Below are 14,674 nucleotides of genomic sequence, written 5' to 3' on the forward strand. Positions count from 1 at the left end.
GACAGTGTGTGGTGAAAGTGAAGGATTGTGGGAGTTGATCACCTGACTGTCGAGGCCAAGCAGCAGCAGCATGATGAAGAAGAGCACCGCCCACAGCGGTGACCCGGGTAACAACGAGACTGCCTTTGGATACGCGATGAAGGCCAGACCTGGACCTGGACCACAACACAGACATGACTGAACACCACTGATCAATGATTATTGATTGACTGGTGAATGGCGATTAGTTAGTTTCAGTCCTGATCATTCCATATCTAGAGGTTTTATGTCCCGCCCAACTTTGAAAGTGTCTATCCATCATCCATCCATCATCCATCCATCTTCTACCACTTATTCAAGTTCAGGTCGCTGGGGCAGCAGCTTGAGCAGAGAAGCCCAGACTTTTCTCTCCCCTCCCACTTCGTCCAGCTCTTCCTAGGGAATCCTGAGGCATTCCAAGGGCAGCCGAAAGCTATAGTCACCTTGGTCTTCCTGGGGGCCTCCTCCTGGTGGGACATGCCCGAAACACCTCACCAATGAGGTGTCCAGGAGGCAAGCTAACCAGATGAGGAGGTGCAGAGGCTCTATTCTGAGCCCCTCCCAGAAGACCGAGCCCAGACACCCTGTGGAGGAAACTAATTTCGGTCGCTTGCATCCGCAATCCTGTTCTTCTGGTCACTACCCACAGCTCGTGGTGAGGGTAGGAACGTAGATCGACCGGTAAATCCTTCTTCACCATGAAGGACCGATCCAGAGCCTGCATTATTGTGGTCACCGCACCGATCCCACCTGTCGATCTCCCGTGAACAAGACCCCGAGATACTTGAATTCCTCCATTTGGGGAAAGATCTCATCCCGACTTGATCAAGCCCATGGTCTCGGATTTGGAGGTGCTGATTCTCATTAACAGCTGGGTGTGAATTTCTCCAACGAGAGTTGAAGGTCAGGACCCAGTGAAGCAAACAGGTCCACATTATGTGCAAAGAGCAGTGAGCCAATTCTCAGTCCACCACACCGGACCCCCACAACACCCTGGCTGCATCTAGAAGTTCTGTCCATAAAAGTGGGGATTGGGTGCTGCCGATCTCAACTTGGGACGTTGTGGGTTGGGGGTGGGAGTACTTTGAAGACCCCCTCAATCCGCCCAAAACGCCTTCCAATAAGGAAGCTGAGTCTGGGGACTCAGAGGTGGGCTCTCCTATCTCTGGGGCTGAGGTGGCCAAAGTGGTTAAAAAGCTCCTCAGTTGCAGAACCCCAGTGATGAATGAGATCCACCTGGAGTTCCTTAAGGACTGTCTTGGTTGACGGTCTCTGTAGCATCAGGTGGGACAGTGCCTCTGGATAGCAAACTGGGGTGGTGGTCTCCTTCTTTAAGTAGGGGACTGGAGGGTGTGTTCCAATTACAGTGGGATCACACTCAGCCTCCCGGGTAAGGTCTACCCGGGGGAGAGGAGGGATAGTTGAACCTTAGGAGTCTCTACTCCACAGAGTCCTGGAGGGTTCATGGAAGTTTGCCCAACCTGTCTACAAGTGTCCCCATTCATTCAAATATCAGTTTGTAAACCACTCACTCTCCCACACCAAAGTCCAGAGAGAAAATTACAAACGGATTCAGTCCAGCCTACATCCAGGACATGATCAAAACCACTCCGCTCTGCATCGGCAAACCGGCTTGCTGCCCCCTCACTGAGAGGATCGCAGAGGCATTCACAGAACTCGAGACTGTTTGCTGTCCTAGCTCCCAAATGGTGGAACGAGCTCCCCATCGACATCCGGACAGCAGAAAGCCTCCACATCTTCCACCGCCGACTAAAAACACATTTCTTTCGACTCTACCACGACAACAAACAAAAAAACCCACTTGCTTATACATCGCACTTATGACTAGCACTTTATAGTTTGGCTTACTTGAAGCTCTTACTTACTTCTAGCTCTTGTTTGTACCTAAATGTTTGAATGCACTTATTGTAAGTCGCTTGAAAAGTGTCTGCCAAATGACATGTCATGTAATGTAATGTAAAATCAGTGATTTTAGCTCACAGGGACACAGGAGCTGCTGGTCTACTGCTGCCTCGTCTGGTCACTTGTGTCACTGAGGTAAATCTGAACAAAGGATTTCAAACCCTGAAGTGACAAAATAAGACATTTGAACTTAGTGCTGGAGGCAGCAGTGGATCAACAACTCCTGCAACTCCTGTGTGCTTTGATGTCAAAATCCCTGATTTTCTCTATGGGGTTTGATGTGGGAGAGTGAGTGGTTTACAGACTTCAGTTTGCCGTCTCCTCAGAAGGAAACACTGCAGATCTGATTCTGTGTGTGTGTGTTTACCTGATTTAACCACCTGTGAGATTTCCACTCCCTGCTCTGCAGCCATGAAGCCCAGAGTAGAGAAGACGACAAAACCAGCAAAGAAACTGGTTCCACTGTTGACGAAGGCGAGGATGAAGGCGTCTCTGCACAAACAAGACACAACACACACTTCATCCATCGTGTGTGTGTGCGTGTTTCTATTTTTGTGGGGACATTTTGTGAGGTCCCATGAGGTTAAAGGGCGATTTTCATGGTTAAGACCTGGTCTCAGGGTTAAGGTTATTCTAAGGGGTCAGGATTATGTCTATGAGGTTTTAGAAAAGCAAAACAATGTGTGTGTGTGTGTGTGTGTGTTGTACTTGTGGCAGTCGTTGTCAAAGCGGTTGTAGCTTCCCAGCGCCGTCAGAGCACCAAGGCCGATGGCGTATGAGAAGAAGACCTGTGTCCCGGCGTCTATCCACACCTGCACAGAGGTCAGAGGTTGAATCTTGTCTTAATCGTTGAGTCAAAGTCACAGAGAAGAATCAAACATGGCAGTTTCTACCACCATGTTATAAACAGATCAGACACAGTGAGTCGGTGTGTGTTTGGTTGGTTATTTCTACGTTGTAACAGTTGTAAACGTCTGGTTATTTCTCTTTTCCTGGACAACTGAAGTCTGAAGAAACAACCAAGAGCCTCGGAATAATTTAGAAGGACATACACAGTCACAGCAGCTTGGCTCCTCCCCGTTATGGGATGTCATCCCATTAATGTGGTCACTCTGACAGCAACTGCACGTCCAAGCTGATCCCACACATGTTCAATGGGGTTGAGGTCAGGAGGTCAGGGGGTCATTCCATCCTCTCCAGCTGTCATCCTGGAGGACGGAGGACGGTCACAGGCTGTGGAGACGTCTCGTTTCTTCAGACTTCAATTGTCCAATAAACGACACCAAACAAAAATAAAGTGTTTGTCATCGACACAAATTTAACTCTGCTGCTTAACGTTCAACGACAAAGACTTGATCAAACAAACACACACTGACTCACTTTTTCTGATCAGATGTTTCACACACACACACACAGACCTTTGCCTGGGACAGCTTGGACCAGTCAGGACTGATAAAGTACATGATTCCATCATAAGCACCAGGGAGAGTCACACCTCTGACCAGCAGGATGAAGAGGGCCAGGTACGGGAAGGTGGCTGTGATGTAGACCACCTGAGACACACACACAAACACACACACACTCACCTGGGGAATGTAATTGGTGTTGCTTTGGTTCACAGACATTTACGTTGGCTTTTCAGCGTCAACATCAGCGAAACAAAGTTCCTTAACGCACACACACAAACACACACAACCACACACACACATACCTTCCCGGTGGATTTGACTCCCTTCCACACACAGAAATAAACAATCACCCACGCGGCCATTAAACACAGCAGGATCTCCCAGTTCAGACGTCCAGGTTCATCCAAACCAGATGAGATGTCCAGCACCTTGTTCCTGGACAGACAGAGGACAGGTGAGGGACAGACAGGGTGAGCAGCAGTGTGTGTTGTAATGATGTCTTCTGTCTTCTTCTCGTCTCTGATCACTAACATGCTGCAGTTCAAATGTTGACAGAAGACTCAGTGAGGACAACATCATTAAATATTAATTTCTTCTTTTAATTCAACAACACAATCAACGTCATCAATGCCCCGCCCACTCCCACTTGCCCCGCCCCCCTGACAGAAGACAGAACTTACTCCCAGAACTCGACGATGGGTGAGCTTGCGTTTGCCAGCTGGGCACAGGTCATGTTGCTGGTGATGGTGATGTTGGCGAGGCTGCGGTTTTTACAGTCCTGGTGCTGGAAGGTCTCCACGCAGCTGGGTGTGTTCCATTCGTTATCACAGGTGGACCAGGGCAGGGTGGAGCTAAACGACTTGACCAGGTAGTAGAGGCCCCAGGCCAACACCATGATGTAGTAGGTGTTACAGAAAAACACGATGACCATGGAGGCGTAACCCAGACCTGAGGGGCGGGGACAGCGTGTCACATGACTCCCTTCATTCTGCACATACATGTGTTCAATCACAGACTGGCTCAATGTTTTTTCGTAAATCAAATGTTACCATGGCAACACAACCTCAGCTGGGATATTGATATTGATTGATATCAACGTGTCACCTTTAAAGAGTGGCGCGATGTTCCACACGTTGATTCCACCGGCCTTCATGAACTGACCCAGAGAGATTTCTAGGAAGAAGACGGGGATTCCTCCAACGAAGACGAAGAGCAAGTAAGGAATCAGGAAGACACCTGCAGGACACACACACATACACATACACACACACACACACACACACACTATCAGAACAAATATATACACACACACACACACACATTTGCACATTTGTGTGGATTGCTTACAAAGCACTATAACACATTATAAATATATCAGTAAATATCATGAATAATAATTTATTAGGTTAAAAAAAACTGTCCACAGTTCAGACCTACAACACAGGCCTACGACAGGACCTATGACACAGGCCTACAACCGGACATACAACACAGGCCTACAACAGGGCCTACGACAGGACCTATGACACAGACATATAACACAAGTCTACGACAGGACCTATGACACAAGCCTACAACACAGGCCTATGACAGGGCCTATGACAGGACCTATGACACAGGCCTACAACCGAACATACAACACAGGCCTACAACAGGGCCTACGACAGGACCTATGACACAGGCCTATAACACAAGTCTACGACAGGACCTATGACACAAGCCTACAACACAGGCCTATGACACAGGCCTATAACACAAGTCTACGACAGGACCTATGACACAGGCCTACAACACAGGCCTATGACAGGACCTATGACACAGGCCTATAACACAAGTCTACGACAGGACCTATGACACAGGCCTACAACACAGGCCTATGACAGGACCTACGACACAGGCCTACGACAGGACCTACGACACAAGCCCTCCCAACAGGACATACGACACAAGCCCTCACAACAGGACATACGACACAGGCCTACAACAGAATCTATGACACAGGCCTACAACAGGCCCTACAACAGGACCTACAACAGGACCTACGACAGGACCTATGACACAGGCCTACAACACAGGCCTACGACAGGACCACGACACAAGCCTACAACAGGACCTATGACACAGGCCTAAGACAGGACCTACAACACAGGCCTAAGACAGGACCTATATGACAGGATCTACGACACAGGCCTACAACAGAACCTGTGACACAGGACCTACAACACAAGCCCCCTACGACAGGACCTACGACACAGATCTACAACACAGCCTACGACAGGACCTACAACACAGGCCTACAACAGGATCTATGACAGGACTTACGACACAGGACCTACAACAGAGGCCTACAACAGAGGCCTACAACAGGATCTCCGACAGGACTAACGATACAGGGCTACACCAGGACCTAAGAAACAAGCCCCCGATGACAGGACCTATAACACAGCCTACGACAGGTCCTACGACAGGACTTATGACACAGGCCTACAGCAGGACCTACGACAGGACTTACGACACAGGCCTACCTACGACAGGAGCTATGACACAGGCCTATGACAGGATCTACGACACAGGCCTACTTACGACAGGACCTACGATACAGGCCTACGACACAGACCTACGACAGGACTTACGACATGGCCTACTAATTTTGTAAATGCTTTGTTTTTGGGGAAAAATTCACAAATGTCAACTCTCATGTAGACCAATCACAGACTGTCTCAATGGGGGAGGGCCTTCGGCTGTGTGTTTGTGTGTGCGTGTTAGCACGTGTGTGTTACCTCCTCCATTCTCATAGCACAGGTACGGGAACCTCCAAACATTTCCAAGTCCTACAGCGAAGGCAACGCAAGACATGATGAAGTCCATCTGCCGGGTCCATGTCTCTCGCTCCTGGTATACTGGCCCCACCCCCGGGACCACACCTTCTTTCTTGTCAGGACCATCACCGGAGTTCTTCAACACGACCGTCGGTGGGACGTTAGGTGCTGCTGAGGACACATACTCATCACCATTGGATGGGTTCTTCTTGGTCTCCTCCAGGAAAACCAGAGAAACAGGGGAGGCGGGGAGACTCTCCATCGGAAACCAGAACCAGTTCACAAAACTAGTCTCAGTCCAGAAACCTGGCTAGAACCAGAAACAGTAGTACAAAAACCACTGAAGAGCAAGTCTCTCCACTATGTGGAGACATAACTGTGACATGGTGGTAACAGAACTCCAGATGATTTCATCCTTTCATCATCAAACATTTATTTTTCCTTTTATGATCGTTGTCATCTGTGAGTCACACATGGAGAAATGCTGCCACCTATCTGTCTGAATGAATGACTTCATGCACTTCTATGAACATCATCCAGTGGAGTTCTGACCTAAAGATACAACCGTCCACACCTGGTGAGTGAGAGAGAGAGTGAGTGAGAGTGCGTGCGTGCGTGTGTGAGTGTACAGACTGGAATAAGACACATTCCTACCAACGAAGAAGAGAACGATGCTACATCGACATCAGTGAGAGAAAAGAAACAAACAGGAAGTTTGGGATTTTACTCAGTTTAATGTTTGTTTGGTTAAACTTTACATTAAAATGTAAAAAAAAGCAAAAACAAAACTGTTTAAAACATTTAAAAAACAAATACAAAAACAATATGAAAGAATCCTTTTTCGTATTTTAACTTGAGTGTTTTTTTTACAGTGTGAGGTCATTTTGGTTATTTTAGTTTTTCTGTGTAAAAATATTTTTGTAATAAATGTTGAGCTTTTACTTTGAAACTACGTTGAGTCACAAAGTTGAGAAAACAGGGAGCGCCCTCTGGTGGACAAACAAAATCAAATACTGTGTTGATCTGGTTTAAAAAAAGAGAATTTAAATAAAGTGCAACAAATGTGTTGTTTTGTAACAAACAAAAAACTCACGTTAACAACAAAACTCTAATCTAATAAAGATCTATAATAATAAAGAGAAAAACAAGAAACTCATTTAAAGTGGACTGTTCAGATCTTTGTTCCTACCGGTAATAATTACTTTTAAGATTTAATTTTTAAGATTATTATTATTATATTTCTGAAGAAAAAATAGAGATGTTACTCTTATACAAATGTAAACAAGAGACTTATTAAAAATATTATGTATGTACATGTTAAAATAAAATCTAATGAATCAAATGTTAAAATGTTTAATTCAGGATTTCTCAAAGTGTTTTTCATTATCATTAATATTAACATTATTATTATTATCATCATTATTATTAGTGTAACATCTTGTAATTTCTTGTTTGTTGCATCGTCTTCCACGGTGTTTGTTTAAGTTTATTTTGCGTACCGTTAGCGTCATGTGATTGACGGCCATGGCCGTCATGTTCCAGTAACAGCCAGAGGAGGAGGAGCCAAACGTGATGACATCAGCAGTTTGAGGGCCAGCAGCTGACCAATCAGGAGCCTTTCTGCTTACCCGCACACCTGAGAGAGAGAGAGAGAGAGAGAGAGGAAGAGCTTGTCAGGACATACGGTGGCCTTCACAGACCACACAGTTGGAAACACTTTCAAAACTCCCTCTTTCATTTTGTGCAGCAGGTTTTTATGTGGGCGGAGCCTTTCCTCCTCATTTGCATACCAATCTTACTGTTAAAAATGTGCAACACGGTGGCACAAGATGGCTGCCTCCATAGAGCAAGGCCCGCCCTCCTCCAAATATATAAACATTTACAAACAAACTTCTGATCATTCGTTCACTTTTGCCAGGAAATTCAGTGAAATGTCGCAGACTGCAACTTTAACAGGAAACCACTTCCTGTTTGACACAGACAGTGATCGAACCAGCAAACAAATGTTACCATATTCTCATCTCCTACCACTTATAGCTAAGCTAAGCTAAGCTAAGCTAAGAGTGGGAGTGGCCTTCTGCAGCTCAGTCTGGACTCAGGTTTGGACCAGACTGTTAGTGGTCGAAAGGAAACCAGTTGAAACTGGTTTTGGACCAGTTTAAACCTTTTTAAAATGGTTTTGGACCAGTTTAAACCAACTGATGAAACACAGCCTGTTGATGGTGAAGGGGTGTGGTTTACTGGGAGCTGTGGAGGCGGAGCCACAATGGCAGGTTCTTTTTTATGGTCCAGGTGCAGGAACCAGAAAAACTCCTCCCACATTCAGCAGTGACTCCTCCCATTCATCATCAACACCACTGATTCTCTAGAAGCATCACCAGGGGGTGGAGCCAATCATTGAAGAAAAAAAAGGCAGATGTGAGTTTTGTTAAAAGGGTAAATGTCACAAGTACGGAAGCTCAGAGACAGACAGACAGACGACTTTATTAATCCCTTTGGGAGGTTCCCTCGGGGAAATTAACAGAGCGGCCAAAATAAGCGGATTGTGTTGGAGAGACACAAGGGGGAGGGGCATCTTTCTGTCCGTGATTATGGTTGTTTTCGTAACATTAGTTCATGTTTCCTGTTTTTCTGTAAAATAGTTGAAAAAAACGCGCTGGAATAGGGAAATGTTTACATTAGAGAGGGGGTGGAGCCTAAAGGCCAAACTATAAGTGGGCGGGTTCTTCTGGGCAAACATGTTCAGGCAGGCCGGTCAGAGGTCAAAACATCAACAGTGAGGTGTCCTGATAAAAATGATAAATGATAAAACATAAATGTTACATATCAGGGAAAAAAAACAACACATTCAGGCACCGCCCCTTTCTGATGTAAACATCACATAATAATCTTATTTATTTTATAAATATTTTTCCCTTTAAGAGAAAAAGATGACAGACTCAGGGTCAAAGTTCACGTCTGTTTATAGAAAATATTTACCCACAAAAGTTCAGAGGCCACGATACAAACAATCATCAAAGTGCCAAATAATAACAAAAACAAACAAACAGGAAGAGGAAGTGGACCACTTCCTGTGATGTTTCAACAGGCCAGAAGGTGGCGCTGCAGACATTAGAACTTTACAACATGTGCTTTTGATTTAAATTAATTTACATTAAATAAAATAAAACACGATACATTTTTCTTTGATGTCATTAAATCATTATCATTTCAACAAACTCATCATTTTAATCTGACGTCCAATTTTTCCTAATGAAAATCGCGATAATTAACGCCAGAAAAGAAAAAGTAATTTTGACAAACGACAGTCTGATTATGAACGATATCATTTGATCTTTATCAATATGTATCAAAATGGATTATTGATCACGGTCAGATGTCACAGATTTGCCGTCGTCATGGCGACAACTGAATCCTGACTCTGTGATTGGTCAACACAAACTTCCTACTGCGTTTCCTCTTCCTCCTCGTTCACCGTCACCGAGAACATTTACTCATCAACTCAGTTTAAATTTTCATTCCCACGTTAAATTAAACAATCGACTCATTTATATAAAGTTTTTTAAAAAAAGTTAAACTTCCTGTTTTTTTTGTTTCTTCACAGTTTGATTTTGACGAAAAACAAAACTCGACATCGTTTTCACTTTGAAAGGAAAAGGTTTTTCGTCTCCATGGCACCTACACAACAAAGTTTTACCTTGTTTAAGGAATTAAATATTAATTTAACAGCAGTAAAACATTAAACTGCAGATTATTCAGTTTTCTTATTTTTTCTTGTTTTTATCACAGGATTAATGAATTGTCTGACAACATCACATTAATCTGATCTATCACCTGCAGACTGATGTCAGTTCACGCGTCCTTGTGTTTCCACTGTAGCTGAACACACACTGTCCCCGCCCCTTGGTGGCCACGCCCCCTGTGGCGATGACTGCTTAAACGTCCGGAGACAAAAAAAACCAAACTTTCTCTTCCAAAGTGAAAAAAAAAAACAAACACCAACAGAAGACGATGTCAACGACTTCCCATGATGCACTTGGATGCCACACGCACACACGACCACCACGAGAAATTCAGGGTGTCGTCTTCACTGCGTTCCTCCATGGCGGTGACGTTTTCCTCGATGCCAGCAGCAGCAAAGTAAGAGGGTGATTTTTGATTGCTTTGATTTATAAATGTGCTCCAATCAACGAGCAACCCGCCCCCAAAAACGGAGCCACTACAAGAGAACGCCAGCGTGACCTCTGACCTCACACTGACGCCACATGGCTTCTGTACAAATGAAGAAGGAAAGGCACCAAACGCCAATGTTTCCACTGTGCAGACGCCGTCACCATGGAGACAATCAACATCATCGTTCTGTTCATTTCCTGTTTCTCTTTTTCAGTAACATGTCACCGGCAGTTAACTCCGCCTCCTTATCGAGACGGAGATAAGACAGGCGAGTGGCGTTTCCATGGAGACTGCACAGTGAAAACAATCCATCTGATCAGGAATCATCAATCAATAATCAATAACCAGCGTAAGGCTTTGTCTCTGTTAGTCAAGAGTTTTAAGGCAGAGACGGCGACAGACAGGAAACAGGTGCTCAGGGCGTAGCTCCTCCCTCCTGTTCCTCCTCTTGAGCTCACAACAGTGGGGGGGAGGAGTCACCACGCCCCCCTGAGCTGTGAGGAGGGCAGGGAGAGAGGAGGAGTTAGTGTGTTAGACAGGAAGAGGAGGAGGGACGAGGACACCAGTCCTCACCTTCTCGTCTTCCTTTGCAGGGGGCGGTCGAGTCAAGGGAAGGAGGAAGTCCGCAGCCCCAAAAGATGGAGGGCGGAGTCAAGAAGAAAAAAAAACCCAGAGGAAAACAAAGTCTCCTCCTCAGATTCAGGAGGAGGGAAAGAGCAGAACCTCAGGAACTGACCTCTGACCCCACAGAGAGAAGACAGGAAGTGACATCACCAGGAGATGTCACGAGAGAGAGAGAGAGAGAGAGAGAGAGAGAGAGAGAGAATCACTTCACCAGCACTGACTTTGGCAGAAACGCCTCCAGCTCGTCGCCTCCTTTTGCACTCGCTACTGTGGAAGAGGAGGAGGGGGGGGAGGAGGAGGAGGAGGAGTCACTGCCACCACCAGGTGCTTTAGGGAGACTGTACATGTAGACTGCCCCAATGACAAGCCCCGCCCCCGCCGTAAACAGCAGGTCCACGTGGAAGGCGAACAGATAGATGGACATCACCGTGGAGACGATGATGGAGAAGGACGTGGCGAAGCCCTTCAGGATGTTGTCGGCGTACTTCACCACCACGGCCACCAGGAGGCCGCCGAACGCCTGGTTGAAGATGACGCACCACACCATGTTGGTGTAGCCAAACATAAAGCCGTGCTCGGCCACGGCGGCGCCGTCGTTCCACCACAGTCCCAGCATGCCGAGCGACGTGCCGAAGATCCCCAGCTGCACGTTCCTCACCCACACGGAGGCGGAGCTTCCCTTCAGGATCTTCTCAAAGTAGACGCCGGCGAAGCCCGACGACAGGCAGCTGATCACCACGGCAACCAGACCCACCACGTAGTTCTGGTTAGACGCATCCGACGCCGATGACTCCTTATTTCCCTCCTGCTGCACCTGGTGGTGGGGGGAGGAGAAGGAGAGAGAGAGTAAGTGAGTGAAACCAATCGTGTGTGTGTGTGTGTGTGTGTGTGTGTGTGTGGTGACTCACCTGAACGATGGCCACTCCCACAAAGAGCAGCAGCAGTGAAACCCACTGGACTCTGGTCAGAGTTTTCCTGAGCATCAGGACACTGAAGAGAGCTGTGGTGAGGATCTTCAGCTGATAGGTCACCTGATGACAACCCGAGCCAGGGAACGAAAACAAACACGTGTGGTGAAGATCTATGATGTCAACACAAACATGTGATCTGAACACAGCCACGCTAAAAAACCCTGAACTGTCCCTTTAATGTCTTCAGCAGACAGCGTGACCTCTAACCTGGAAGCTGGCGGCGGGCAGGTTAGAGATGGCGATGTACTGAAGGTTGTTCTGCAGTGTGTAGATGAGCGACGGCACCGCCATCTTCAGAGTGTCTTTGTACTGGACCAGCACGGCGTCAACAAGGAACAATGACGTCTCCTTCACGTTCACTGTGGACACACGCAGAGACACACGGACGCACGCAGAGACACACGGACATATGCAGAGACAGAGAGGTGATGTTATCATGTCATGCTTCTGTAGCCCTGCCCCCCTCTAACTGGACTCACGTCTCTTCTCTAGCAGGATGATGATCACACACGTCAGGACCTTCAGGACTTCGGCCATGACCACCGCCGACGTGGTGAAGAAACGGTCGCCAGGCAACGTGCGGACATATCTGATGCTGAGGATGAGTGAGGCGTTCTGGATGACCAGCACAGCCAAACTGGCGTACTTCAACTTCCTGTTGACTGTAAAAAAACAAACAGTTGTTAAAGTGTACTGACCAGAGTATTGATCAGAGTACTGACCAGAGTACTGACCAGAGTATTGACCAGAGTATTGACCAGAGTACTGACCAGAGTACTGACCAGAGTATTGATCAGAGTACTGACCAGACTATTGATCAGAGTACTGACCAGAGTATTGACCAGAGTATTGACCAGAGTACTGTTCAGAGTACTGACCAGAGTACTGACCAGAGTACTGACCAGAGTATGAATGTACAAAGTATTGATTGGACGTTCTTTGATTACATTTGATTTACATTATACTGGTTTGAATGAGATTATTGATCATCAATAATCACAGTAGATTGGCTCAATAGCACCCCCTGGAATATTTCCATAAAGATGCAGTCACATGAATAACCACCACCCAGGCCAAGTCTACCATTGATCAACAGCCCATCTATTTGACGACAGAGTAAACGTGTGATCATAACTGATGAATACGTGAATAAAGAACTAACGAGCAGAACCACATCTTCCTCAGCCAATCACATCACAGGAAACTCAGCTTATAAAATTAAAAGAGCAGTGATTTTAAAAGTCTCAACCGGTAACCAAGTAACTAGGGTAACCAGTTAACTAAACCCACCTCTAACCCTAAAACCAGGTCTTAACCTGCAAAAAACCCTTTAAAGATGGGGATCACACAAAATGTCCTCACAAAGATATACATACAAGAATAAACAGACACACACACACACACAGAGACAGTTCATGTTCTCATTAACACCACACAAGCTAACACAATACTTCTCGAATAGTAGGGCAGGCCCCCCTTTTTTTTTTATTAATAATCATATTAATATAGTATTTCTATTTGGGGGGGGGGGCATGAAAACAATTCTGTCCTCTGGGGGGCATGACAGAAAATAATTGAGAACCACTGAGCTAACAGAAGTTAAATTACACTCACACACTTAATTATACTCAGTGTTACAGAAGCTAACATTGATAACAGTGTTACAGGAGCTAACAGTGTTACAGGAGCTAACAGTGATAACAGTGTTACAGGACCTAACAGTGTTAACAGTGCTAACATGAGCGAACAGTCTTAACAGTGTTACAGGAGCTAACAGCGTTACATGAGCTAATAGAGCTAACAGTGACTAGCTACAGGAAGTGTTCAGCTCACGTCCATCGTTGACTGTAACTTGTTGTCACGGATACGGACACGGACACGGATGTCATCTCTTTCACACCTGCCTTGCTGCTGCTCTCTGTACCCGGGTCACAGCGGACCATGTCGACCTCTCGGCACCGCTCACCTTCGTTCTGACTCCGGGTCGCTGGCTTCTCCGCCAGCGCCTGGCTGTGGTTCCCGGCGCCCATGCTGCTCCTTCTGCCGGCGGCACCGAGCCTTCGCCCCGCTGTGGCTCTGCTAACACTGCGCTAGCCTCACAGCTAGCCCCAGCTCACGATTCTCACACAGCCCGAGCACCGGTGTGGCGGTTCGATTGTCCGTCGGGCTGCAGTCAGTGTGTGCGGGTGTGAGTCAGAGGTGAGAGTTGATCCTGCGGTGGGAACCGCCACGAACACCTGAGTGGAAAAAAAAACTCTGCGTGGAGGAACTGAGGTGTTCAGGAAGTAAGAGAATCTGACAGGAGGTATCACTCTGAGCGAAAAAACAGGAACGAAAACAACCACGAATATTAGTATTTGGATTTATAACAACGATGCAAATATTACAGTTAATTTTATCAGTGTGAAGTCTGTGCTGATCATCAATCCTGCCTGTTCCCATATAACTATACAGCTGTGAACTTTCACAGCCATCTGCCCTGTGTATACTCAATGTACATTTTTTATTATTTTATTCATATTTTATACCAACTCTTGTGTATATGACACGTGTCGTTGCTTTTCCAGCACCATTCAGGAGCTTTGTAATTAAGCTCTGAATAAACAGTCAGAGTGGGACCTCCTCATCCACCTCTCTGTTCTGCCAACGCACAAACACTTCCTTGTTCATGCTCGGATGAAGGCGAGGATCCCTATTGGCTGTTGGTTGTGTGTTTTAAAGCTTCATGAGTTTTTAT

At 46.3% G+C, this 14,674-nt stretch overlaps 2 protein-coding genes across 2 annotated transcripts in view; both read right to left on the reverse strand.

Moving 5' to 3' along the window:
• Positions 1–6,528, reverse strand: part of slc6a8 (solute carrier family 6 member 8) — a 9,719-nt gene extending 3,191 nt beyond the window's left edge. The window contains exons 1-8 of the mRNA XM_058642287.1: positions 6,131–6,528; positions 4,455–4,586; positions 4,031–4,298; positions 3,653–3,785; positions 3,360–3,494; positions 2,650–2,753; positions 2,309–2,433; positions 4–155 (exon numbers count right to left, since the gene is read on the reverse strand). Of these exons, the coding sequence (XP_058498270.1) occupies positions 4–155; positions 2,309–2,433; positions 2,650–2,753; positions 3,360–3,494; positions 3,653–3,785; positions 4,031–4,298; positions 4,455–4,586; positions 6,131–6,431 (1,350 nt within the window). The 5' untranslated portion in view covers positions 6,432–6,528. The remainder of the gene's footprint in view (positions 1–3; positions 156–2,308; positions 2,434–2,649; positions 2,754–3,359; positions 3,495–3,652; positions 3,786–4,030; positions 4,299–4,454; positions 4,587–6,130) is intronic.
• A 954-nt stretch (positions 6,529–7,482) lies between these two features.
• Positions 7,483–14,195, reverse strand: slc35a2 (solute carrier family 35 member 2). Its single transcript, XM_058644104.1, has 6 exons — positions 13,904–14,195; positions 12,417–12,599; positions 12,145–12,296; positions 11,875–11,997; positions 11,188–11,780; positions 7,483–7,805 (listed from the first exon to the last, which is right to left on the reverse strand). The coding sequence occupies exons 1-6, from the start codon at positions 13,965–13,967 to the stop codon at positions 7,778–7,780; spliced, it is 1,143 nt and encodes a 380-aa protein (XP_058500087.1). The 5' UTR covers positions 13,968–14,195; the 3' UTR covers positions 7,483–7,777.
• Between the last annotated feature and the right edge of the window lie 479 nt (positions 14,196–14,674).

This window comes from Solea solea, chromosome 11 (assembly GCF_958295425.1).
Source record: "Solea solea chromosome 11, fSolSol10.1, whole genome shotgun sequence".
NCBI lineage: Eukaryota > Metazoa > Chordata > Actinopteri > Pleuronectiformes > Soleidae > Solea > Solea solea.